Raw genomic sequence first — 27,726 nt, 5'->3', positions numbered from 1 at the left:
GGATGGAGACCACTGAAGAGAAGCCAAAAAGGGTCATTTTTTTTCCTTTTGAGGTGCTGGAGGTTGAATCTAAGGCCTCACACATGCTAGGTAAATGCTCTACCACTAGGTGAATCCCTAACACCACGGGGCTCGCTGTGCTGCTCAGGCTGATCTTGAACTCACAGGCTAACATCATCCTCCTGCCTCAGCTTCCAAGGAGCTGGAAGCACAGGAGTGAGCCCCCGCACACTGGCATGCTAATGGTTTTCCTGCCAGTGCTTAGGATAGAACCTAGAGCCTTGTGCATGCTGGGCGAGCTCTCTACCACGGGGCTATTTACCCAGCCCACTGATGATGATTATGTGCCAGGGGCTCATGCATGTATTCTTAGGAGGCTTGAGGTCTGAGGATCGAGGTTCAAAGCCAACCTGGACAGCCAAAACTGTGGACTTTTATCTTCAGTTAACCAGCAAAAAGCCAGAAGTGGAGCTGTAGTTCAAGTGGTAGAAACCCAGCCTTGCATGAAAAAGCCAAAGTAGAGTGCAAGGCCCTGAGGTCAAGCCCCAGTACTGGCATACACATATAAAATAGGTCTTATTTTTGCTCATACTGAGTAAAAAATTTCTCATGAATGAAAGAAAGCTCAAAACCAAGATGATTCTTAAAATGATGTAGGGAGTTTCCGAGCACATTTTGTGTCCTGAGTCCTGAGGGTAGATGTCCAGTGATGGGAAGGCAGCTGGGATTGCAGGTGTAGTGTGGGCATGGTTGGGTGACGTTCACTCAGCACAGGGAAGCTGCAGGGCACCTCAGGGCCGCAGCACTGCGGAGGCTGCATGTACTGAGGTAACACACTAAAGAAGTCATGCGCCATGTGGATTTAAGTCTGTTGATGGGGCTTGCTCTCTGAGGCCCTTGCTCTCTGAGGCCCTTGCTCTCCGAGGCCCTTTCCTGAGTCTCATTCTACTCCTTAAACATCCAGAGTTCCCAAACAATAACCAAGCACTCCCGATGTGCCACGCTGTGTTCATTGTGCTTAGTCCTCAGAACTGCCCTCGGAGGTAGGTTCAATGTTAGTCTCCTTTTACAAAACAAACAGGCACAGAGACTAGGCAACTTGCTCACAATCCCACACCTTGACGATGCTGAGCTGGGGTGCAAGTCCCTTGCGACGGCATTCCCTTAGAAAGAGCCTTCTAGAATTTGTCTTGGAGAGAGAATCTGTCCTAGGGAAATCCAAGGACCCTGCCTGTGGCCTTAGCGCATAAAAGGTCACTTGCTTGCCACACCGTGAGGATAAGAGGTTGAGGTCATTCATGTGACGTCATGACAAATGAGGAGGACAAGATGATAACTTGTCATCCTGAGATGGACACAAGGATGCTTCCCATTTGCAGTGAAGCTCTGCAGAAGATCTGAAATTGTGAAATGTCTGGGGGAACGTATTTAATGTTCAAACTGCAGACTGCAGGTCAGTTAAGCCATGTTAAAATTGTCCGGAAATACTTGCTACTCTACCTCAGACTAGCATAAAAAAGGCAGGAAATAAATAGTCAATGGGCTAGGCTACTTAAAAAAAAGGTAGTTTCAACTAGGAATTTAAGAATAACCTTGGATATCCCAATTCATTACTTTATCATATTCCTGAATTCTTTGCTTTATGTGAGAAAGTTTATTCTTGAGGTAATCACAGCGTTCTTTTTTTTCCAGAAATGAAGGGTCCTATAAAAGAAACACAAATGTTACTTTTTGAGTCGCAAGCTTTCTCATCAGTGAATAGTCACCACCCAGAACATGGCTATCTGCAGCAGAATTTATCAGCAGCTGACTTAAAAACTCTGCCCAGTCGGAATAACAGCTAAGCCCTCTGCTTTTCTTTTTTAATAGTCAATGTTTTAGGATTCACAGAAAATTGAAGTCCAGTAAACTAAGGTACCTTTAGTAGTCTGAGGTATAGAAAATAGTAAATAATAAATGCAAGAAATAGTACTAACGGTCTCTTTAGACTGCAGATTTGAGAGATTAAGTAAAAGGTAATTAGAAATATATATTGGGACCAGGAGTTTGGCCTAGTGGTTAAAAGTGCTTGCCTAGCATGCATGAAGACCTGGGTTCAATTCCTTGGTACCACATACATAGAAAAAAGCCAGAAGTGGTGCTGAGGCTTAAGTGGTAGAGCTGTAGCCTTGAGGAAAGTCCAAGGACAGTGCTCAGGCCCTGAGCTCAAGCCCAGGACTGGCAAAAAAAAAAAAAAAAAAAAGGAATATATAAAATAGGGAGATCAAAGGAAGAAGTGACATTGACCTAGAAGCATTGTACTCATGACCTGACTTGAGGAATTATGACCCTTTTGTACAACTGCATAGTAGTAGTAATGAAAAAAAAAAAGAGAAAGATATAAAAATAGGATCTGGGCACCAGTGTCTCATGCTTATAATCTTAGCTACTCAGGAAGTTGAGATCTGAGGGTTCTAGTCTGAAGCCAGTTGGGGCAGGAAGTCTATAAGACTATTAGCTCTGATTAACTAGCAAGAAGCTGAAATTGTAGCTATAGCTCAAGTGTTAGACTGCTAGCCTTGAGCAGAAAAAGCTTAAGCCCTGAGTTCAAGCCCTAGTACTGGCACCAAAAAAAAAAAAAAGAAGAAGGAAAGATGCAGAGTAAGTTAGTCAGAAGGAAATTTGATGAAGAGTTATATGTCACTTCATTTATCTAGATAGAGAGGTGATAGAGTGCATTCAGGACAGAGACAAAAAAAAAAAAAAAAAAAAAAAAACCACCCAGCTCCCATTTTCCATTAAGAAATGCAAAAAGGTGGCCAGGAGTTTGGCCTAGTGGTACAGTGCTTGCCTAGCATGCATGAAGACCTGGGTTCAATTCCTCAGTACCACATACATAGAAAAAGCCAGAAGTGGTGCTATGGCTCAAGTGGTAGAGCTCTAGCCTTGAGAAAGCCCAAGGACAGTGCTCAGACCCTGAATTCGAGACCAGGACTGGAAAAAAAAAAAGAAAGAAATGCAAAAAGGCAATAAGCAGATTTCCCTTGTTAGAGGGAACCTTGTCCAAGCAGATGCAACAAGTAATAATATCCCTCTATCTATCTATCTATCTATCTATCTATCTATCTATCTATCTATCTATCTATCTCTGTGTTAAAGTTTAATTTGTGGCCAGGCACCAGTGGTTCATGCCTGTAATCCTCGCCGCTCACAAAGCTAAAATCTGAGGATGGTTGTTTAAACCTAGCCCTGGCTGTCTGGTCAGGAAAATCTATGAGGCTCTTATCTCCAATAAACTACTCAGAAAAAGCTGGAAATAGCACTGTGGCTCAAGTGGTAGAATGCTAGCCTTGAGCAAAAGAGGTTCAGGCATAGCGTCCAGACCCTGAGTTCAAGTCCCAGGACCAGAAAAAGAAAAACAAACTAAAGTGTATCAGTTATCACCAATGTACCTAGATAACACTTTCCAGAAGATAATAGTTTTACTTACATGCTTTTTTCTGTTAAACTCTTCATGGATTCTTGAAATTCTCTCATGTTCCTAAAAATAATATATTGTACATTTGAGTTAAAACATTTTGCATTTACTCAGATCATGTCTCAACACACACTGGAAATTAGAACAGAAAATCATTTGACCTCAAACTGTAATAAAATATTAACACAAAAATATAATTCAGGACTGGGAGTTTGGTCTAGTGCTAGAGTTTTTGCCTCGCATGTATGAAGATCCAGTTCGATTCCTTGGTACCACATACATAGAAAAGCCAGAAGTGGTGCTGTGGCTCAAGTGATAAAGGAAAGCCCAAGGACAGTGCTCAGGCCCTGAGTACAAGCCCCAGAACTGGCAAAAAAAATTATACACACACACACACACGCACACACATATGGACCTGTGTTTGAGTACTTCCCTTAGTGAGATGCTAGGACCCACAGTGAACAGAAGGGAATGAATCTTTCCTGCATAAAACCAGATTTCAGTCCCACTGACAATGCTTCCAGGCTATGTATTGCTGCACAAGCTACTGATTGTGAGACTCGATTCCTGAGTGCAGTAAAACAGAAATTTTAACCATAACCACCCGTGTGTGTGTGTGTGTGTGTGTGTGTGTGTGTGTGTGTGTGTGTGTGTGTGTGTGTGTGTGTGTCTGTATGAGTACTCCAGGTCTATTGCTCTTGCTTGGCTTTTTCCAAGTAGTAGGCTGGCACTCTACTACTTGAGACACAGCTCTAGTTCTGGCTTTTTGCTGCTGAATGGAAGATAAGAATCTCATGGACTTTATTGCTTAGGCTGGCTTGAATTGTGGTCCTAGTATCTTAGCCTCCTGAATAGGTAGACTTAATACAGATCCCTGGTGCCCAGCACACTGCCATGCTTAAGCAGTTGCAGAGATTCACTTAGTTGAAGTGATCTGTATAAAATGCTCAGCACAGGGCTGGGGGTATGGCTCATGTGGCAGACCGCCTTCCTAGGAAGGACCAAATGCTGAGTTTAAATTCACACCCCCAAAAAAGTTCAGTACATAATCAGCAAACAATAGCTGTTATTATCACTCCATTCTATTTTCTTGTTGGTCATTTGTGGGGCTTGAACTGGGCACTGTTGCTGAGCTCTTCAGCTCAAGGCTACCACCCTCTCTCTGGAGCCACAGCCCCACTTCCAGTTTTCTAGTGGTTAACTGGAGATAAGAGTCTCATGAACTTTGGTACTCAGGCTGGCCTTGAACCTCGATCCTCAGATCTCAGCCCCCTGAGTAGCTAGGATTACAGGTGTGAGCCACTGTGCCGGTTTCCATTCCATTTTCCTTTACTCTTTAAGTAATTAGGTGTCAGGATTCAGAAGTTAAGATCATGTAACTTTTGAAACTAGCCAGTAGAAGGTTCTTTCTAATTTTATTCTAAACTTCACAGTAAATATGAAATTTATCAAGGGGTTAAATCTCTCTACTGGGAACACATTATTAAAGCAATGGTCATATTTACCCATGCAAGCCACTCAATAAAGCTACAAACTTGGAGTTCTAAAGGTGTCTGCTGGGAGCACCCCACCAATTTACCCCTAGTTTTTCTCTAGTACATTTTAGTTTTTCACTCTTTAGTACTGACTAAATGCTTGAATATCATTTTGTCTGGTCACCTGCCAGCACAGAGAATAACCTGATGATTCAGTTAATGCATAATAACAGGTCCTGGGCCAGGAATAAACTAGCTGCCAGGATTACGGTGCTGCCCGCAGGGATGATGGCTATAAAAATCTACCCTAGTGTGTCACAGCCACTGCATTTAAGAGTTGGTGAGCTCATATCAGTGTCTCACACTTGTAATCCTAGCTACTTAGGAGGCTGAGACCTGAGATTTGAAGTTTGAAGCCAGTCCTAGTACGTAAGTCCATAAAACTCTTATCTCCAATTAACCACCAAAAAGCTTAAGGTAATAGGGAAGAGGTGACAGTTTCAAAAAAGAAAAAAAAAAAAAGAATGTACTCATTACCTGGCATATGGAACTGTGACCCCTTTGCACATTACCTTAATAATAATTTTTTTTTTTCTTAAAGTTGAGAGTGAGGCCAGGAATTTGGCCTAGTGGTAGAGTGTTTGCCTAGCATGCACAAAGATCAGGGTTCGATTCCTTGGTACCATATACATGGAAAAGCCGGAAGTGGTGCTGTGGCTCAAGTGACAAGGCACTAGCCTTGCAGAAAACATCCAAGGGCAGTGTTCAGGCTCTGAGTTCAAGCTCCAGGACTGACCAAAAAAAAGCTGAGAGTGGAACTGTGGCTCAAGTGGTATAATACCAGGTAAGGAATAGCACTCAAGTCCTGAGTTCAAGTCCAAATAAAGGCAATAAAGGCACCAAAAAAAACAAAAACAAAAAAAGGGCTGGTGAGGGCCGAGGGGCTATTTGATTTAGAGCAGTATGCCTATTTTCTTTCTTTCCTCTTTTTTTTTTTTTTTTTCCCAGTGCCCTTGACTCAGGGCCTGGGCACTGTCCTTGGGTACTTTTTGAGTAGCTAGGACTACAGGGTAGGAGCCACCAGCACCTGGCTCCTGACTGGTGTGTGTGTGTGTGTGTGTGTGTGTGTGTGTGTGTGTGTGTGTGTGCACGTGTGCGTGCGCGTGTGCGTGTGTGTGCGTGTGCGTGTGTGTGTGTGTGTGTGTGTTTTGTTGGTCACGGGACTTGAACTTTGGGCCAGGACCCTTTCCCTGAGCTCTTCAGCTCAAGGCTACCGCCCAACCCCTTGAGCTACAGTACCATTTCCAGTTTCTGGTGGTTAACTGGAGATAAGCATCTCACAGACTATAGTGCCTGGGCTGGCTTTGAACCGTGATCCTTAGATCTCAGCCTCCCAAGTAGCAAGAATTACAGGCGTGAGCCACTTCATCCAGCCTGCTTGTTTTCCTTCTCCTCTTCCTCCTTCTCCTCCTCCTCCTCCTCCTTCTTCTTCTTGCCAGTCCTGGGGCTTGAACTTAGCACCTGGACATTGTCCTTGGGCTTTCTCAAGGGTAGTATTCTACCACTTGAGCCACAGTGCCACTTCCAGCTTTTTCTGTGTAAGTGGTATCAAGGAATCAAATCCAAGGCTTCATGCATGCTAGGTAAGTACTCTAGTGCTAGGCCATGCTCCTGGCCTCTGTACTTCTTTTGTTGGACTCCTCAGTATTTTTCTCCCTAAGATGGCTTTGAAAAGCAGTCTCCTCATTGCTACCTCTCAAGTAGCTAGGCTATAGATGTGAGCCACTGATGCCTGGCTCATGTGTGTGTGTGTGTGTGTGAGAGACTGCAGCATTGGTGATCAAAGCCAGGACTTTATGTGAGTCTGGTTAGGATTGTACTACAGAGCCACACTCCCCACATCTGAGTGCTCATTGATCTCAAGTGTCAGAGACCAAGGAGTTAAACGGAACAAAGCAAAGACCCTCTAGCCTTGGGCAAACCGCACCTGGTTGAGTCATCTGCACAAAATACTTCTCGGAATAACCGCAGGTTGTGTCGCTTGGGTTAGCACAATGGCCAAAAGAATAACCTGACCCACCCCTAGCCTTGAGATTTCCCGTTCTTGTTATCACAAAAACTCTCCATCCCCCCCCCCCCCCCTCTATACTCCCTTCCTTACACTCAGGGTATATAAACCCTGCTTTACTTTTAATAAATGAGACCTTGACGCGACTCAGATTGTCTCTGTCTTTCTTTATGCGCCTGGTCTCCTTCCTCTCTTTCCCCCATTGGTTTTCTTCTTTTAGGAGGAGCCTCCTCGAGCCTCATGAATGACTGAACCCGCGGGTCGGGAGAAGTGGCGCCCAACGTGGGGCTCGAGGCACGGTGACCTACCGGACGGCGTGGAGAGCAGGGGACCCCGATTATATTAAGGTAGAGACGCCCACACCGCATCGCTCGTGCACCGTGGGAGAGTCTTGAGGTAAGTTCTGCCGTCCCATCAACCATGGGCAAAGCGTTATCAAAAGAGGTTTTATTTATAAAAGAAATGAAAAAGAGGTTTTATTTATAAAAGAAATGAAAGGATCACTTAGGGAGAGAGGAGTAAGAGTTAAAAAGAAAGATTTGGTAAAATTCTTTTGTTTTGTTTTGTTTTGTTTGGTTGGTCTTGCACGGACCAGACATCCATCCCCTTACCTGGAATAAGGTAGGGAAGAATATCAGTGAATTACTCCGTCAGGGAGAGGAAATCCCCGAGGCCTTCTTTAGCTTCTATGGGGTTATTAGAGATATTTTAAAGGAAGCAGAGGAGGGAGGTGACAGTGCTCGCTTACTAGCTTTAACAGAGGACTACCTAACGGAGTCACGTTGCCCGTCTCGCAAAAGCGAAAGTGACAATGAAAAACCTATGGTCACTGGCCTTCGGCCTGGCTCGCGCACTCCCTCTTTGATTGATGAGCCTGTGCCCTCAGGACGCTGCTTGGCGCCACCTTTAATTCCCGAAAAAGAGGAACAAGTCCAACCCCCTTTAGAAGACAGGATCAAGAACAATACTAAAAAGAAAAATATGTCACTAAAACCTTATAAAAATATTTATCCTATTATTCCTAAGACTTCTCCTGATAATGGCAGGCTCAACCCCCCGTCTGAGGTGGAGCTAGAGGAGGAGGCAGCGCATTGTGAGGAAGAAAGATATGGCCCTTTTTCTCTTCCCCAAGTTTCTGCAGCTACACAGACTCCAGAGATAAGGGCCCTTCACTGGGCCACCCCTCCCCCCTATCCAGACACCCCTCTCCCGTCAGCCCCACCACAGGAAATGGTGAGATCATTTTCTGTTCCTCCGGAGGTGCAAGGTCTCCTTAAATCCAAAGACTCTCTCTTGAAACAAGTGACAGAATTAAAAAACGTGCTTCATTTAAAAAGAGAGTTAAGGGACCTCACTTTGCAAATTCATGATTTACAAATGGATCTTGTTGGGGAAGCCATGACTACCCCCCATGCCTCGGGTAACAAGCCCGCTAAAACACCCTCGGCCTCAAAGAGCCGTAATAGTAGACTCAGATCCGGGGCGCAAACTGTTTCCCTCTCCTTCCCCGTAATTACTCGCTCTAACACTCAACCTCGGGAACAAGAGGGGGAGGAAGGAGAAGCGGGAGAGGAGGAGGTGGACACCACCAGAAGGCAGGAGGAGGGACAAAACCTAGATTCCTCTGCCTCCGAGGAGGAAGGGGGTGATCAGGAGGAGGCAAGGAGAGATTCTCAAATTACATATAGGAAATTAACGTTTAAACAAATTAAAGAACTACATTCGGCTGTTAAGAATTATGGAATTAACGCCCCTTTTACTTTAACAGTACTGGAGGGCCTCGGGGGTGAGGGATATTTATTGCCTCATGAGTGGCACAAGATTGTACAGTCTGTTTTAACCAGGAGTCAATATCTAACCTGGAAAGCTGAATTTATAGATAAGGCAGAAAATCAAGCCATTACCAATAAAAAACATACACAAATGGCTTCATGGTCTTCTGATAAAATTTCAGGGAGGGGCAAATTTGCCTCGGAGGAAAAACAACAAAAACTCCCTGCAGGAATATTAACCCAGACTGCTCAGGCTGCCCTGGCCGCCTGGAGAGCCGTGCCTGCTGCAGGAGCGGTTACTACCTCTCTTTCCAGGGTAGTACAAGGCAATAATGAACCATATTCTCAATTTGTTGCCAGACTGTTGGAAGCAGCCGAAAGAATATTAGGTGAGGTAGATACAGATGACATTATAGTTAGACAGTTGGCCATAGAAAATGCTAATGCAGCCTGTAAAGCTGCTTTAAGAGGCAAAACAAAGACCCTAGATTTAAATGGTATGATTAAAATTTGCAATGATGTGGATTCCTTTGAACATAAAATGTCTAAATCTATTAATTTGGCCATTGGAGCCATACTCCAAAACCAGACTCCACCTTCAGGAAAACTAGGACAAATATCTAGCCCTAAAAACTGTTTTAAATGTGGACAAATCGGACATTTTGCTAGAGAATGCCCTGGAGCTATTAAACAACCCAACGTTCCTGGGACAATTCCCCTCCCCCTTCCCCCTGGCCTTTGTCCTAAATGCAAAAGAGGCCGTCACTGGGCTAGAGAGTGCCGGTCCAAGACCGATATAAATGGCCAGCCTTTATCTGCGGTTTCGGGAAACGGGCTACGGGCCCCAGCAGGGGGCCCTACCTACCCACCATGACAACCAATGACCCTTCCTGCCCAAAATCTGCCTCTGATGCAAACATCGCTGACTCAGACTTGTTCCGAGCCACTGCAGGCAGCGCAGGACTGGACCTCTGTTCCTCCACCACCAGGATTATAACTCCAGAGGAAGGAACAGTTGTTATAAACTCTGGAAGGTTCGGGCCTCCCCCGCCAGGAATGTTTTTTCTTATTATAGGCCGAGCTTCAAGCTCACTGCAAGGACTCTCTGTCATTCCCTCGGTGGTTGACACCGATTATTCAGGCGAATTAAAAATTTTAGTTCATGCCTCTCAAGGCCCTCTTGCCATATCGGCAGGCCAACGCATTGCACAAGCCCTCCCTCTGCCCGTAACAGGACAGTTCCCATATAAGCATCCCCAGCGTGGCAATTCTACCCCAGGATCAACAGATATATTTTGGGTACATCAATTGACAGAATCTCGACCAACTTTAAAACTATTTTTGGAAGGAAAACAATTCCTGGGTCTTTTAGATACAGGGGCCGATGCTACTGTCATTGCAAAACAACATTGGCCTATCTCTTGGCCTCTGGAACCCACCGCTACCCATTTAAAGGGTATTGGGCAGACTCAAAATACACTCCAGAGTTCTAAAATATTAACATGGACAGACCCAGAGGGAAACACTGGGACAGTTAAACCTTTTGTGGTGGACGGACTCCCTGTAAATCTATGGGGGAGAGATATAATGACCCAAATGGGAGTTATCATGTTCAGCCCTAATGAGACTGTGACTAACATGATGCTCAAGTCTGGATATTTGCCAGGAAAAGGACTGGGAAAGCATGAGCAAGGAATTAGTCACCCAATTATACCCACCCCTAAATGGGATAGAAAAGGTCTTGGGACCGACCTTTTTTCCTAAAGACCACTGCTCCCCCTGCGCTCCAAGCCGATAAAATAACTTGGAAATCTGACAATCCGGTTTGGATAGACCAGTGGTCCATGCCTCAAGAAAAGGTTCAGGCTGCTCTTCAGTTGGTGCAGGAACAATTAGAGCAGGGACATCTTGAACCTTCTACCTCTCCCTGGAATACTCCCATATTTGTTATAAAAAAGAAAAATGGGAGTTGGAGGTTACTGCAGGATCTAAGGGAAATTAATAAAACCATGGCACCCATGGGAGCCCTACAACCTGGACTGCCCTCTCCCACAGCTATCCCTAAAGAATTTTTTAAAATTGTAATAGATATAAAAGACTGTTTTTTCTCCATTCCCCTCGATCCTGGAGATTGTAAAAGATTTGCCTTTTCCATACCCATGATAAACCATAAGGGCCCTAATCCCCGCTTTCAATGGCGAGTGTTGCCACAGGGTATGGCTAATTCTCCCACTCTTTGTCAAAAATTTGTGGCTCAATCCATAGACCCAATTCGTGTTCAATACCCTCATATATATATTATACATTATATGGATGATCTATTAATTGCCGCCAAACAAGAAACGGAGGCCCATCAAGTGACTCAAAAAATAGTTATTGCTTTACAAGACAGAGGATTTTTTATATCCCCAGAAAAAATTCAAACCTGCTATCCCTTTTTATTTTTAGGATTTCAATTAGAACCCAACTTAATTTATTCGCAAAAAATTAAAATTAAAAGGGATAAATTAGTTTGCCTAAATGATTTTCAAAAACTTCTAGGGGACATTAATTGGCTACGCCCTTATCTTAAATTAACAACAGGAGAATTAAAACCCTTGTTTAATATTTTGCAGGGAAATTCTGATCCCACGTCCCCAAGAAAAATTACTCCAGAGGCTGAAAAGGCCTTAATAAAATTAGAAGCAGCTATTACCCAACAAAATATAGGCTATTTTGACCCCAGTTTGCCTCTTTATTTAATTATATTTTCCACCGAATTCACCCCCACTGGTTTACTATGGCAGAGAGCAGTACCCCTATTTTGGGTACATGCTTCTGCCTCTCAATCTAAAGTATTACCCCCCTACCCCCTTTTAATATCTCAACTTACCTTTATAGGATTAAAAATTTCAGTCAGATATTTTGGCAAGGATCCTGATATCATAATCACCCCTTACTCTAAGGAACAAATTAATTGGTTACAACAAAGACAAGATGATTGGGCTGTTTTATGCACTGGGTTCCAGGGTAGCTTTGATACTCACATGCCCAGCGACAGACTTATTCAATTCCTTAATATCACTCCTTTTGTTTTTCTAAAAAATACCTTGATAAAGCCCATCCCCAATACTTTGAGCATCTTCATTGATGGATCAAAAAATGGAAAAGCTTCATATGTTATTAATAATGTTTCCCACTTTGTAAATACTTCCTTTAAATCTGCTCAGTTAGTAGAATTATTTGCTGCACTTTGTGTTTTTCGGTTATTAAAGACCCACCCTTTTAATCTGTTTTCGGATAGCCATTATGTTGTCAGAGCTTTACAAGTTTTAGAAATGGTTCCGGTTATTCAGCCTACTACACCTACTTTTCAATTATTTTTTGAATTGCAAAAACTTATTAGACAACGTTCATACCCCTTCTTTGTAGGACATATTCGTGCTCATTCTGGCCTACCTGGGCCACTAACCCGGGGCAATGAATTAGCTGATTTGGCAACCCAAATAGTTACCTTATCTCAAACAGTTAATCCGGTGACCCTTGCACAAGAGGCCCATGCTGTTCACCACCTTAATGCTCATACCCTGCGCTTAAAATTTAAAATTACTAGAGAACAGGCAAGACAAATTGTTAAAAACTGCCAAAATTGCCTAACCCTGCTCCCTGAACCCCATGTAGGTGTAAACCCCAGAGGGCTCATACCTGGACAACTTTGGCAAATGGATGTTACTCATGTCCCCTCCTTTGGAAGGTTAAAATATGTACATGTTACCATTGATACCTTTAGTGGATTTATTTGTGCCTCCGCTCATTTAGGGGAGGCCACAAAAGATGTTATAAACCATCTCCTATATGTTTTTTCTGTCATGGGACAACCCCAAGCTATAAAGACGGACAATGGGCCCGGATATACCAGTCAAAAGTTCAAACAATTTTGCTCCCAAATGAGCATAAAACATATTACTGGAATCCCCTACAACCCCCAAGGACAAGGAATAGTGGAAAGGGCTCATCAGACTTTAAAAAACACCCTCATTAAACTTGCCTCACAAGAAACATTATATTCCCTTAAAGGAAACTATAAGACTTTATTATTACATGCTCTCTTTGTCTTAAACTTTTTAACTCTTGACGTTAATGGCAAATCTGCCGCAGAACGCCTTTGGCATCCAACCACACAAACAGACTACGCCCAGGCCCTATGGAAAGACCCACTGACGGGAATATGGAATGGCCCTGACCCAGTCATTATCTGGGGAAAAGGATCAGCTTGCATTTATAATTCTAAAGAAGGGGGAGCTAGATGGTTGCCTGAAAGATTAATAAAACCATATAATAAATCCAGGGACCCTCCCTGAGAAAGTTTTTCTCTTCTTCTAGGATCCACGGTGCTGCAGAGTCTCAATAACTCGTGGCCATTCCTGTAATTGGTAAGATAAAGATGCAGCCAAAACTTGTGCCCCTATGGCTTTTAGCCTCAATAATAATCAAAAATGTAAATTCAGGCTTTGGACCCCCCCCCTCAAGAAAGGAACTTTCTACTGCACTCTTTGGCCCTCCCTGTGACTGCTCAGGAGGATATTGGCCTGAAGCTCCTAGTAGTTACACTCGGACAGTGGATTGTATAACTAAGGTGGCCTACCTCCGCGCAGAAGTAAATACTAATTCTGGAGGATTTCATCAACCAAAATGGGTTTGCATTAATAAACCAAAAATAGTTCCCTCTAAAACAGGCCAAGCCAGACAAAATTGCTCAGAATCCTGGGCATATACCACAGCAATGCACAGCACTTGCTATACATCAGCCGCCATTTGTATAGGCAAACAAGGCCTTCAATACTTTCAAGCCTCCCTGACCAAAACCTTTCACCCTGAAGGAACGGCCACACACGTGACCACTGGTCTTTTTGGGTATACAAGACTCCATACGCAGTTGCAACTTGCTGGCTGTGAGGGAACTATTGGCAAACCCTCTTGCTGGCCCCTTACGGCCCCCATAGGCGTATCTGATGGAGGAGGGCCCACAGATGCTATTAAACATATCCAAGTACTGAAATCACTAGAACCCCAACTGCCTCAACTTACGTATCATCCCTTAGCATTACCCAAGTCCCGAGCATCAAATTTAGATATAAATACAATGGATATTTTAAACACCACCTTTCTTTTACTCAACAACTCTAACCCTGTACTTGCTAGTGATTGTTGGCTTTGTTTAGCAGCAGGGAGAGTTATGCCTTTAGCCATTTCCGCCACATATAATGTGAGTACTAAAGACACATGCTCCCCTAGCCCCCCTCTTAGGGTCCAACCTATGGGCAATTTTACAACCTGCCTCTCAGGTGCAATGCAAAACAATACCCTAGATGTTGATATTGGCACGTACCCCTCCAATAATTGTGAAATATTGAAGAACTATTCTCAACCTACCCCGTCTCTTTGCTCCCCCAGCGGCACAATATTTGTCTGTGGAGGAAATTTGGCCTATCCCCAATTGCCATCCAACTGGACAGGAAATTGTGTTCTCGCTTTATTACTCCCAGATATAAGTGTCGTACCAGGGGATGAGCCCCTACCTGTCCCTAGTTTTGATATGATAGGAGGAAAGAGACACACACGAGCAATTACATTTATTCCCCTCCTCGTGACCCTAGGAGTTACTGCGGCCATAGGGTCGGGAACAGCTGGATTAGGTGTGTCTCTACATAAGTATAATCAATTATCAAAACAATTAATTGGAGATGTCCAAGCATTATCTGGCACTATCCAGGATCTACAGGACCAAGTGGACTCCCTAGCGGAAATGGTCCTCCAAAATAGAAGGGGGTTAGATTTACTAACCGCAGAACAGGGAGGTATCTGCTTGGCTTTACAGGAACGATGCTGCTTTTATGCAAACAAGTCTGGCATTGTCCGGGACAAGATCAAGAACCTTCAGGAAGATCTGGAAAAACGACGAAGGGAACTGACTGATAACCCCCTCTGGACTGGGCTTAATGGGCTTTTACCTTATCTCCTACCCCTGTTAGGACCCTTATTTGGTATACTTATTTTACTCTCTTTCGGGCCTTTCCTTTTCAATAAAATTATGACTTTTATAAAAACCCAAATAGATACAGTAGTTAAGACTAAAATAATAGCTATTCAATATCAGCCCCTTAGTACCGTTGACACTGACCAAAGTCCAGGACTAGACTTTACCACTCTAGCCTAATTTCGGGACCTTTTTAAATTTTTCCAGTATAATTCTTTTGGCCTTTGAGCTTTTTCAGCGCCTTACATATTTTATAAACATCAAGTTAATTCTGTCAATCTCGGTGCATTGTCATTGCCTAGAGGACCTAGAAGGCCCTGCAGGGCCTGTTGAGAACCCTCCTGAGAGAGGACTTCAGTTCCATAAACTCCTCACCCGTTAACCCCAAGGTAGCTAGAGAGCATCCAATGACGGGAGTAGTATGGAGCTTACCCTGGATGGCACAACATACAGAGGCCGTCGAGGCCGGCTCAACAAGGCATGTTGCCAGGAGTAAGGTGGCCCTCCATATAGCCTAAGACAGGATGTTCTCTCAACCAATCTTTAAAGACTGTTCTTTAAAGGAAAGGGGGAATTGTCAGAGACCAAGGAGTTAAACGGAACAAAGCAAAGACCCTCTAGCCTTGGGCAAACCGCACCTGGTTGAGTCATCTGCACAAAATACTTCTCGGAATAACCGCAGGTTGTGTCGCTTGGGTTAGCACAATGGCCAAAAGAATAACCTGACCCACCCCTAGCCTTGAGATTTCCCGTTCTTGTTATCACAAAAACTCTCCATCCCCCCCCCCCCCCCTCTATACTCCCTTCCTTACACTCAGGGTATATAAACCCTGCTTTACTTTTAATAAATGAGACCTTGACGCGACTCAGATTGTCTCTGTCTTTCTTTATGCGCCTGGTCTCCTTCCTCTCTTTCCCCCATTGGTTTTCTTCTTTTAGGAGGAGCCTCCTCGAGCCTCATGAATGACTGAACCCGCGGGTCGGGAGACTCAAGTGCATTCCTAGACAGAGACAGTACATGTAGATGGCTAGACACTGCCAAAACGGTTGGCTCCCACTGGTTCTCTGAATGTCAGCGCTGTGCCACTTCAGCAGTGGTGACACTGACCTGGCGGTTTTCTGAGTGATGCGGCAGCCTGTGCATCACCGTGTCGAGCTCGTCCAGCTTCCTCAGGACGGCTTGCACTTCGGCAGACAGCTCTTTGTACTCGGAAAACTGGTCTTGGAACACGGCTTTATAGCGTTCTCGATCATCATCTGTGTGAATTGCAGGGTATTTTCTGAGAGAGAGAAAAACAAAAACAAAAACAAGTTGGACCTCTTCACTAAAATAGGCTCAGTGGGAAAAACGGGCTTCGCTTACTCTTCACTGAGCACATGTGATGTCAGCTAGCCTGTTACTCTTTCTGATGACAGTAACTGAGAGACAGCAGGAAGTGGAGGGCCCCACAGGGAAGCCCTTGCCTCCCCTGAAGGCCTGGCCTGGAACTCACGCCACGTAGTCCGGCATCACCACAGGTTTGGGAATGTGGCCTGGGGGAATGTGGCCACTCAGCAGCTCCTGCTTCATTTTTGTTGTTCTCAATTCTGTGAAATTTCCTTCAGGGTCTCTCTGTCTGTCACTGGTGGCCACTTCACACTGCAAGTAGAAGGACCGATGTCTAATCAGAAGCAAGCAAAAAAGGAGAGGGGACAAGAAGAAGGACATTCTCACTTGAGAATGACATATTTTTATGCAATGGAGGCTTCTGTAAAACAACAAAGAGTACACAACAGGGAAAAACACACTCTGCCTCCTCCATTCATCTGTCTGTCTGTCTGTCTCCAATTAACCACTAGAAAATCAGAAGAGCCACTGTGGCTCAAGGGGTAGGGTTCTAACCTTGAGTTGAAGAGCTCAGAGACAATGTCCAGGCCCAGGAAAAGCGCCCAGGCTGAGTTCAAGTCCCACAACCGACAAAACAAACAAACAACAACAAAATAAAAAAAAACTGAAGTGTAATTGTGATTCAAGTGGTACAGTGCTAGCCTTGAGCTAGGGACAGTACCCAATCCCTGAGTTCAAGCCCCAGGACTGGTACCTCTTCCCCTAAATGAAAGGAAAGCACCAAAAAAAGAAAAAAAAACCTCCAACAAAACCATGTCTGATCTCAGTATTTGTAAATGGAGGAGGACTTGCTGGGGTCATCTACAGAGGACAGATGTATTTAACATGTGCGTGTGTGCGTGCGTGTGTGTGTGTGTGTGTGTGTGTTGGTTCTGGTGGGACTTCAGGGCCTCAGTACTCTGTAGGGGCTGGGAGTTTGGCCTAGTGGTAGAGTGCTTGCCTAGCATGCACGAAGACCTGGGTTTGATTCCTTGGTACCACATACATAGAAAAAAACCCGCTGGAACTGGTGCTGAGGCTCAAGTGGTAGAGCTCTAGCCTTGAGAAAGTCCAAGGACAGTGCTCAAGCCCTGAGCCCAAGCCCAGGACTGGAAAAAAAAAAAAAAAGAGTAGCACTATATCACTTGAGCCATAGTACAACTTCTAGGGTTTTTTTTTGGTAGTTTAGTGGAGATAAAAATCTCACAGACTTTCCAGCCAACACAGGTTTTGAAACTCCATCCTAAGATATCAGTCTCCTGAGTAGCTAGAATTATAGGTGTAAGCCACCAGTGCCCGACTCTATGTTTGTTTGTTGTTTGTTTTGAGGAAACTCCAGCTGCTTTCCAGAGTGGTTGGAGTAATTTTCATTCCCACCAACAGTGGTTTGCAGGTACTTTAAATGAATAAGAAGAAGCCTGTATATGAAACTGTACCTTGCACTAAAGATAACCTGTCCTAAAATTTAAGTTGTAGAAGTACATTGAGGAGAGTAGTAAACAGAACAGGCAGGCTGTACAGAAGTAAGATCTTTGGGCTTGGTAATAAGATTCTTTAGTGAATGAAAAATCCTTCTTCCTTCCAGTAAGGCCTTAACTACAATCATGCCATTCTGTATACAATGTGTGGAAAATGACCCTATGCAATCTGTAGACAAGGATGGGAGGGGAAAAGTGGGAGAATGTAAAGGAAGGGAAGACAATGTCCGCACACACGTGTAAAATGTACTCATTACCTCACTTATGAAATGGTAGTTCCTCTGTACAACACCTTTAGTAATCACAACTTTCTTTTCTTTTCTTCCCCTGGTCTGAACTCGGGGGCTTGAACTCAGGGCCTGGGCACTGTCCTTTGGACACATTTTGCTCAAGTTAGTGCTCTTGATCCACAATGCCACTTCTGGCTTTTTTTTTTTTTTTTTTTTTGTGGGTCACGAGGCTTGAACTCGGTCTGGGCGATGTCCCTGAGCTCTTCAGCTCAAGACTATTGCCCCTACCCCTGGGCCTGGGCGGTGTCCCAGAGCTCTACAGCTCAAAGCTACCTCCCTACCCTTAAGCCAAGCCCCACTTCACTGGTTTTCTAGTTAATTGGAGATACGAGTCTCAGGTCTTTTTGTGCCTGGGCTGGCTTTGAACCTTAATCCTCGGATCTCAACCTCCAGGATTACAGGTGTGAGCCACCATGCCTGGAAGCCATTTCAGGCTTTTTCTGTGTATGTGGTACTAAGGAATTGAATCCAGGGCTTTGTGCATGCTAGGAGAGCACTCTACCACTAAGGCTACACTCCCAGCCCCCTACAGAGTACTGAGGTCATTGAGTTGAAGTCCGACCAGAACCAACACACACACACACACACACACACACACACACACACACACACACACACACACGCATGCACGCACGCACTCACGCATGCACACATGCACATGTTAAATACATCTGTCCGCTGTAGATGACCCCAGCAAGTCCTCCTCCATTTACAAATGCTGAGATCAGACATGGTTATGGTTATGTTGGAGGTTTTTTTTTTTTTTTTTTTTTTTTTTGGTGGAGGTACATTCCCGGCCCCAATACCCTTCTTTTTTTAAAGAAAGAAATAAAAGACAAAGCAGGGGGCCGGGAGTTTGGCCTTGTGGTTAAAGTGCTTGCCTAGCATGCATGAAGACCCGGGTTCAATTCCTCGGTACCACATACATAGAAAAAAGCCAGAAGTGGTGCTGAGGCTCAAGTGGTAGAGCTCTAGCCTTGAGAAAGTCCAAGGACAGTGCTCAGGCCCTGAGCTCAAGCCCAGGACTGGCAAAAAAAAAATAAAAAATAAATAAATAAAAGACAAAGCAGGATTTTGAAATCATGCTCTCTATCTTGCCTAGGCAGCTTTTAAGCCTTCTGTTTTCCTAACTTCCCTACTACAGACTAGTTTGGAGGTTTGGTCTAACATTTAGGTCATTCTAAAACCACCAACTCTGAACTCATCAAAGATGCAACTCAGACTGAAGGAGGAAGAGGTGTCTAGTGCCTAACCAGCCCCAGGGGACTAGCAGTGAATGGAGAAGCTCTGCACCTAAATGGAGAAAACTCAGGAGGAAGAAAGTGAGCTGAGCCATTGGAGCCCAAAGCAGGGAAAGAAAGCAGTGTGGGGGAAGCATGAAATAATCCTGAAGCAAGGACCTTTAGGGAATGGTTTTGAGTGGGCTGTGTTTAGCTGTGTTCTCAGATGGTTGGGAATCACTGCTCCACCTGAATTCACTACTAGAGCTTCCATCTTGGAAGTGAATCATGGTAGATGTTGATATACTTCCCAAGGCACTGTTTTTTTTTTTTTTGTTTTGTTTTGTTTTGTTTTGTGCAGGTACTAAGGCACAGTAAAGTGTGTGGAAATCAGTTTTGCTGCTGAGATTTGAAGTTGCTTAAAACTTCTGCATGAAACCTCAATCAAAATAAAATTTGGCCTAGTGGTAGAGTGCTTGCTTAGCATGCATGAAGACCAGGGTTCGATTCCTCCGTACCACATACATAGAAAAGGCCAGAAAATGGTGCTGTGGCTCAAGTGGGAGAGCTCTAGCCTTGAGAAAGTCCAAGGACAGTGCTCAGGCCCTGAGTTCATACCCCAGGACTGGAAGAATAAAATAAAACTGTGTGTCCTGTTGAGGCAAAAATTTGCCTCTTCGAATTTACCTGTCAGGTATACTTGTAATATATATGGAATGAGATGTGTAAGGATACCTACTTATTTGTATAAGGTTTTACTCTGTAGTAATTTGTGTGTGTGTGTGTACACCAGTCCTTCTTCCTCAGCCTCCTAATGTTGAGATTATAGATATGCACTATTGAATTTTTAATTAAGTAAATAGAATTACTTTTCAATTAAAGAAGTCTCAATTTCTAGTTTAGAAATTATGTCTAGGATTTTGAAAAAGAAATATCCAGTCTTCTTCAACAATTTCACTGAATCCTCTCAGCAAACTTGGGATGGAGGCAGAATTACTATTATTTCAGTTATATAAGTGAAACAGGGTAGCCACGATTTTTTTTTTTTTTTTTTTTTTTTTTGCCAGTCTTGGGCTTGAGCTCAGAGCCTGAGCACTGTCCTGGGACTTTCTCAAGGCTAGAGCTCTACCACTGGAGCCTCAGCCCCACTTGTGGCTTTTTTCTATATATGTGAGGAATATATACTGAGGAATCGAACCTGGGTCATTGTGCATGCTAGGCAAGCACTCTACCACTAGGTCAAACTCCTGGCCATGCCATGACAGTTATTAAATCATGGGAAAAAAATTTCCCTGATGCTCAAAAATTTGGCGTCTGAAAGAAAGCTTGAGGAGGAATAGCAATAATTGGCAAAGAGAAATTTGGAAAATTACTTTCATTTAAAAGACTAAATTAAAAAAACACTAAAAATTAATCATATAATAAACACCAGTTGTGTTTACTTACATAAACTTCCATGTGACAAAATAAAAGGAGCTGTAGATATTGGGTCCTTTTAAAATTAGAGAAATGCTGACGGTCATATGAAATCAAGAAATAGGTAGACTGAAATAGATGGATTCTACTATGCAGATCAATAGACAAGAGAGAAAAGTATCCCAGATCTAGAGATATACAGCTCAATGTGAATGAAACTTTATTCTTACCAGTTTCCTTTTCGATGGCAATGATGCCTCACTGATCTGGAAAAACAAGAGTGAAAATGAATTTTCAAAGGCACATGTCTGACTCTGCACATGTACTCCAATCTCATCTGTCCAGAGGCCTATCTTCTTTTCGATCCTCTTTTCCTCCTCTCCTGAGGGTGGGAATGAGGGCACAATGGCTCCCTATCATAGGAGAACACCGAAGACTCACAGGTACAAGGATGGACACTATTAGGTGAGCTGCTTGAATTACCTAGACATTTTATTCCTTCCTGGCTACTTTACCTTGAGTAATTCAACAACTGAAATGGCGACCCTATAAAATTACAAGGGGAAAAAAAAAAGGCAATAGGTCATCACATCTTCCAACCTTTAGGAAGTAATAGTATCAGATCAATCAGAACAATCATCACTAGCACAGCTGATTCAAGTCTCATTAACTATGGAAAATCTTTACAGAAATTATTATTTTGTTGAGAAAGGAAAAAAAGCATTGTTACTAGTTTGCATTACTGCAGAAGAAATATTTCTATTAACCTGCTATAAAATTACCAGGAAGAATGTGTCACTAGTTGAATTTCATACTTCAGAGTTTGAAATTCCTTGCTTTGTGGGCCGGGAGTTTGGCCTAGTGGTAAAAGTGCTTGCCTAGCATGCATGAAGACCCGGATCCGATTCCTTGGTACCACGTACATAGAAAAAAGCCAGAAGTGGTGCTGAGGCTCAAGTGGTAGAGCACTTGGCCTGGAGGAAAGCACAAGGACAGTGTTCAGGTCCTGAGTTCAAGCCCAAGGACTGGAAAAAAAAAATTACATATTGAAGGAATATGCTTGAAGTATTGAGATTTTTTTTTTATTAATAACTTGAATCTATGTAGAGTTCAGCCAGGCATAGTGACATATGCCTGCAAATCCTAGTCTTGGGGAAGCTAAAGCAGGAGAATGCTGAATTCAAGGCTAGCCTGGGCTACTTAGTGAGCTTCTGTCTTAAAAAAATAGAGCTGGGGCCATGAGTTTGGCCTAATGGTAGAGTGCTTGCCTAGCATGCACGAAGACTGGGGTTCGATTCCCTGGTACCACATTCATAGAAAAAAGCCAGAAGTGGTGCTAGGGCTCAAGTGGTAGAGCTCTAGCCTTGAGAAAGTCCAAGGACAGTGCTCAGACCCTGAGCTCAAGCCCAGGACTAGGGCTGGAACCATTGCTCAGGGGGTAGAGTACCTGTCTCGCAAGCACAAGGCCTGAAATTCAAACACAAGTAACACACACACACACACTACAATATGTGAACGTGCTCTGTATAACACATCACAACAGGAACTTGTCGTGAAACCATTACTGCCACCGACTCATGCATGAGGACGCCCAGGCGCTCTGCAATCCGGAGGGGGCCGCCTACCTCCTGCTGCTCCAGGCACTCCCGGTGTCTCCGGGCCGCCTCGTGCCTCCACAGCTTCAGGCAGACGAGGGCGCTGACCAGGTACACGATCATGGTGACAAACAGGAAGATCATGGCCGCGATCTGCCCCCCTTCCACCCGGCAGAACACGGCGTTCATGGGGGTGTTAAACAGGGGGTAGTAGCACAGCCCACCGCGGTTGGTGTCGTTCACGTAGACGATGGCCGCGGCCATGTACAAGATGAACAAGGCCACGTTGATCCCGAATTCCGTGAGGGGCCACCAGCTCGAGTCCAAGAGAATGGTCCGGTAGTACATGGACATGCCAAGGACCAGGACGATGAGGGTGGCGACCCAGGCTAGCCCGGCCACCACCAGGACAAAGGGGGTCTTGGGCCCGCCGTAGTAATAGCCCCCGTAGGTGCTGCCCAGGCTCCCGAGGCCGCCCAGGCCGCCGTAGGGCTGCGAGTAGCCGAACAAGTTATACCACTCGCTGTCCTTGTGGATGTAGGCGGTGACGCAGGCGAAGACGCCGGCGCCCAGCAGCAGCTCGGCCACCCCCAGCATCCGCAGCAGCCCGGCCCACGACTTCATGTAGGCGTAGCGCAGCTGGTAGGCCTCCACCTTCTCGCTGTAGGTGAGCGCGGTGGGCGTGGGCCGGTCCAGGGAGCCGTACACGTCCCGGGGCGGCCTCCCCGCGGCCCCCCGCCCGGAATCCAGCGTGCCTTCCGAGCCCCGGGAACGATCCGAGGGCACCCAGGGTGCGCGGTGCGGGGGTCTCCCCGGAGAGGCCGGCGGCGAGCACTCCACGCCATCCGAGATGTACCTGGTGTCAGAGTCGGCCGGCTCCCATCCCGGCTCCTTTTTCTTCCCTCGGAAGAAGTTCTTCCACGAGTCCGGGACGAAGCGCCGGACCGGCTTGAGATCCGGGGCTACGGCAGGTTCCTCCGGGTCGCTGGAGTAGAAGTCCGGGCCGAAGGGCGGCTGTAACGGGAGAGGGGGAGGTGGCAGAGGATCGGCGCTCACTGCCAGCTCGCTGTCATGGAGCGTCTCCAGGGTTCTCAGGGTGCTGCCGTCTTGATAGGGCGAGTCGCGGGGGACCTCGCTGTAGCCCCTGTCCCGAGTCTTGGATCTTCCACCATTTGACGACATTTGTGGTTCCAACACCTGCGACCAAAACTAAAGTTACTATGCATGTCACTGTTTCTTTACCAACAGAATCAGGTCTCGTTATTATGATGCATAAAGGTGGTAAAATATGTACATTCCAAACGTGTATAGATTACCCAACGATTTGATTAGCAGTCACTGTTACTTTTAGGTACACTATATATATATATATATATATATATATATATATATATATATATATATATATATATATATATATTCAGGGGGAGGGCAGGACTGGGGTTTGAACTTGTCCTCTTGGGCTTGCTAGGCAGGGTCCCCACCACTTGAGCCATGCCCCCAGCCGTCAGCGCAATATAGTATTATGAACCTTTCGCTACCCATCAATCAGCTTCAACAATTATCTATGGAGCATCCTGGTTCATCTATACACTTCCATTCGGTTCCCTCTGCCGATAGATTACTTTGAAGCAAATCCCAGCCATCTGATTTTAGTTAGCCAGTCCCAGGGTCTGAACTCAGGGCCTGAGCACTGTTCTTGGGCTTTCCTCAAGGCCAGTGCTCTACCACTTGAGCCACAGCACCATTTCTGGCTTTTCTATGTGGCACATTCATAGAAAGACCTGGGATGGAACCCAGCTTGGTGCAGGCTAGGCAAGCACTCAATCACTAGGCCAAACTCCACTCATCAATTGCCCCTTCTGGCCAGGCCTACAAATGTCTTTTGGATTAGAAGGAGCTGGGATCTCTAAACACCTTCTTCCCTGAATAAGTCACCAACCCTCGAGTGAGTGGGAGAGTGAGCCACTTCAGTTCTGATGGTGTTCATTTCAAATGCTGGCTTGAGATGGACTGAGAAATCTGAGACACAGAAATGCAGTGACTACAATCGTTACTGGTGAAGCACAGGATCACCTGATCACCTGCAAGGATGGGGGAAAGGTAGTGTGGTCAGGGGCATTTGTTCTTGGCCATGGAGGCATAGTCATGGGTACAGAATCTTCCTTTATTCCTTCTGCTTCCTCCACCAGATCACAGCTCCACACCAGCAGCCTATGCAGAAATGCACACTGGAGTTCTAGCTCTGGGAGCTGGGCCTGGCCAGGCAGGAGTTGATGATGGGAGATTCTGGGAGTGGCACTCTCCCATCCTTCCCTGAACTCTGCCCCTAGCCCTGGCCTCTTTTCCTCATGCTCCCTTCATCTCTAGACTGAATCTTCTGAATCTTGTCTCTGTCTCCCACTCCTCCCTCTCCCCCCCTCGCTCTCTTTTGTGGGTCATGGGCTTGAACTTAGCCTGGGCGCTGCCCCTGAGCTCATCAACTCAAGGCTACTGTCCTACCCTTGAGTCAAATCTCACTTCCCATTTTCTAGAGGTTAATTAGAGATAAGAGTCTCAGGTTCTTTTGTGCCCGGGCTAGCTTTGAACCTTGATCCTCAGATCTCAGCCTCCTGAGTAGCCAGGGTTTGTCTTCACTGTTGGCCTTACGCTTCTATTCTCTTCCCCCCACCCCCCACCCCACTGCTATTTCTCTTTGTATCTCTCAAGTCTATGGCTTTCTTATCTTCTGTCACACTCATTCTCTATCGTACTGTTTCTCTCAGGTTCTCTGCCTTTGTTTCATTTTTGTCTCCATCCTTGGGGAAGAGCAGGCTGAAGGGTATGGGGTATCCAGATGAAAACGTCAAAGAGGCAGGGTACCCACACAGTGTATGTAGAGCCTCTAGGCAGAGCCAGGTAGAGAATGTGGAAGTGTTCTAAGAAGGAAGTTTTAGAGTGTTCTAACAGGGCTCTCTGATCTTGAAAGGTGAGCTGTTAGAGACAGATCTTTAAATAAGTTATTTTTGTCCCTTTTACCTATTTGTTGTCCAAAGGGTTTAAATAACAGAAATATATAGAACCTAGTAGGTTTTGTGTGTGTGTGTGTGTGTGTGTGTATGTACATGCTTGCGCATGTGTGTGCTGGTACTAGGGGTTGAACTGAACTCTGGGCCTAAGAACTGTCTCTTAGTGGTTTCATTCTAGGCTGGTGCTCTACCACAACACAAAAAGCCACAGCTTTTTGGTGGTTAATTGAAGAGTTTCACAGACTTTCTTCCAGAGTTGGCTTCAAACTGTGATCCCCAGAACTCAGCCACCAGAGTAGCTAACATTACAGATCTGAACTAGCACCTCTGATTTAAGACTAGTAGTTTCCAGGCTGGGAATATAGATTAGTAGTAGAGTGCTTGTCTAGCATGCATGAAGCCCTGGGTTCTATTCCTGAGTACCATACACACAGAAAAAAGCCAGAAGTGGTAGTGTAGCTGTGGGTTCAAGCCCAAGAACTGGCAAACAAAATCACACACACACATAGACACACACAGACACACACACACACAGCCCCCAAACCCAAAAACAAAATTAGTAGCTAAAAAATGTATTCTTGGCCACCAGACAAGATAAAATAATGGCATTTGCTGGGAAGTGGCTAGAAATAAGGTAAATTATTGAATAAGATAAGCCAAGACCAAAGGAACAAAAGGTGCATGGTCTCCTTGATATGTGGATATTAGATCCAAACAATAGAAGAGTGATGACTCAGTACTCAGGTATTCAAGGTCATTTACATGAACGTAAAGATATAAGGATATCTATATATATTCTAGAAACATATTGGTGTATTATATAGATCGATATGTATCTATGACAAAGACTCGGCTTAATTTTAATTATGTTTTTGTGTGCCAGTGATTGCATAGAGATTCCCTTCTTGAATACTTATTTGTTAAATAAGACATTTGAAATATGATGTAAATAATCAATGTTAATAAAATCTTTTAATAAAAAATGTATTCTTGTGGCTGGGAAGGTGGCTTAGTGGTAAGAGTTCTTGCCTAGCATGAAGCTGAATTCCATTCCTCAGTTCCACATCTGCAGAAAAAGTCAGAAGTGGCACTGTGGCTAAGTGGTAGAGAGCTAGCCTTGAGCAAAAGAAGCTCAGGACCAGTGCCAGGCCCTGAGCACTGTCCTTGGGCTTTCTCAAGCCTGGAGCTCTACCACTGAGTCACAGCACCACTTTTGGCTTTTTCTACTTATGTGGTACGGAGCAATCAAACCCAAGTCTTCATGCATGCTAGGCAAGCACTCTACAACTAGGCCAAACTCCTGGCCCCCTCAAAATGTACTTTTTTTTTTTTTTTTTTTTGCTGGTCGTCGGGCTTATACTCTGGGCCTGGGTACTTTCCTTCTGCTTTCTCAACTTTCGAGAAAGCCCTACCACTTGAGCCACAGCACCACTTCTACCTAGGAATCGAACCCTGGTCTTCGAGCATGCTAGGCAAGCACTCTACCACTAGGTCAAACTGGGCTTTGTCCCTGGGCTCTTCTCTCAAGGTTCAAGCCATACCCCTGGGCCTGGGAGTAGTCCCTGAGCTCTGAAGCTCAAGGATACCGCCCTACCCTTGAGCCAAGTCTCACTTCCTGTTTTCTAGAAGTTAATTGGAGATAAGAGGCTCTGGTCCTTTAGTGTCCTTTTGTGCCTGGGTTGGCTTTGAACCTTGATCCTCAGATCTCAGCCTCCAGAGTGGCTAGGATTACAAGCATGCGCCACTGCGCCCGGCTGAAAAAAAATATATGTTCTTAAGAAATGGAGAAACAGTCAGGCGCTGTGGACCAGCAGAAGGTTCCTTTTCAGAAGGGGAAGGCAGGAGTACCTTGTCCCCACCCCACGCGGTGACAGCAGCTCTGGGGAAAGGCTCCCGGCGGCAGCCGCGGGGTGTGCCACTTTCACTCGCGCGATCTCAGGGTTACCGAGTGCTGCAGAAAGCAGGCTTCCGATTCGGGGCTTGGTGTTGACCCGCCCTCGGGGTCAGGTATCCGGTATCCCTGCCGGGCCTCCCGGTCAGGTCAGGTCTGTGCGGTCCCGATCCGCCCCAAAGTGTAAGTGGCCGGAACTCAGACCCAGGGGCTGGGGCGGTACCACCCCGCCCGGAAGCTGGGCGGCGGACGGCACCTGTGGCTGTCCCGAAACCCTCAGGTGCGCTGCCCGCGCAGGGGTCCCGGGAGGCGATGAGAAATGGGGTCGCTGGCGCCTATCCCACCCTTCGCGCCCCCAGCACGCGCCCTCCGAGGTGCCACGGCCACGAGCCCCTCCCCTGCCGCCCCACTCACCTGCGCAGCTGCTGGGAAGAGCGCACGCCGCCGCCGCGGGCACCGAAACCGGGATCGGGCTCCAGGGGCGGGGCCGCGGCTCGCTGACCCTCCCGGCCCCGCCCCAACCCGCCCGCCCGCCCGCCTCAGTCGGCTCCGCAGTGTGTTCTACACACCACACGGTCCCACAGCAACTCTGCAGCTCCCCGAGGGGAAACTCGCCCAAGCGACAACTGCAGGCGGACAGCGCTCTCTAGGTGTCAGTAAAGGATAGGGAAAGC

General features: G+C 45.6%; 1 protein-coding gene across 1 annotated transcript; it reads right to left on the bottom strand.

Annotated features, from left to right (window-relative positions):
• Positions 1-918: 918 nt before the first annotated feature.
• Marveld2 (MARVEL domain containing 2) lies at positions 919-27,500 on the bottom strand. The gene is made up of 7 exons (XM_090331816.1): positions 27,467-27,500; positions 22,184-23,350; positions 20,789-20,824; positions 16,282-16,427; positions 15,897-16,068; positions 3,470-3,520; positions 919-1,704 (listed from the first exon to the last, which is right to left on the bottom strand). The coding sequence occupies exons 2-7, from the start codon at positions 23,333-23,335 to the stop codon at positions 1,582-1,584; spliced, it is 1,680 nt and encodes a 559-aa protein (XP_090187942.1). The 5' UTR covers positions 23,336-23,350; positions 27,467-27,500; the 3' UTR covers positions 919-1,581.
• Between the last annotated feature and the right edge of the window lie 226 nt (positions 27,501-27,726).

Source organism: Megascapheus bottae, chromosome 4 (genome assembly GCF_031878675.1).
Source record: "Megascapheus bottae isolate mThoBot1 chromosome 4, mThoBot2.hap1, whole genome shotgun sequence".
Classification (NCBI taxonomy): domain Eukaryota; kingdom Metazoa; phylum Chordata; class Mammalia; order Rodentia; family Geomyidae; genus Megascapheus; species Megascapheus bottae.
This window is presented reverse-complemented; position numbering and strand designations above follow the sequence as displayed.

Excerpts from the sequence above, each read along its gene's own strand:
- Marveld2 (XM_090331816.1), bottom strand. The coding sequence starts at position 23,335 with ATGTCGTCAAATGGTGGAAGATCCAAGACTCGGGACAGGGGCTACAGC. Across the intron at positions 20,825-22,183 it reads AGTGCCTGGAGCAGCAGGAG|ATCAGTGAGGCATCATTGCC; the intron begins GTAGGCGGCCCC and ends TTGTTTTTCCAG. Across the intron at positions 1,705-3,469 it reads AGTTTAACAGAAAAAAGCAT|GACCCTTCATTTCTGGAAAA; the intron begins GTAAGTAAAACT and ends TTTCTTTTATAG.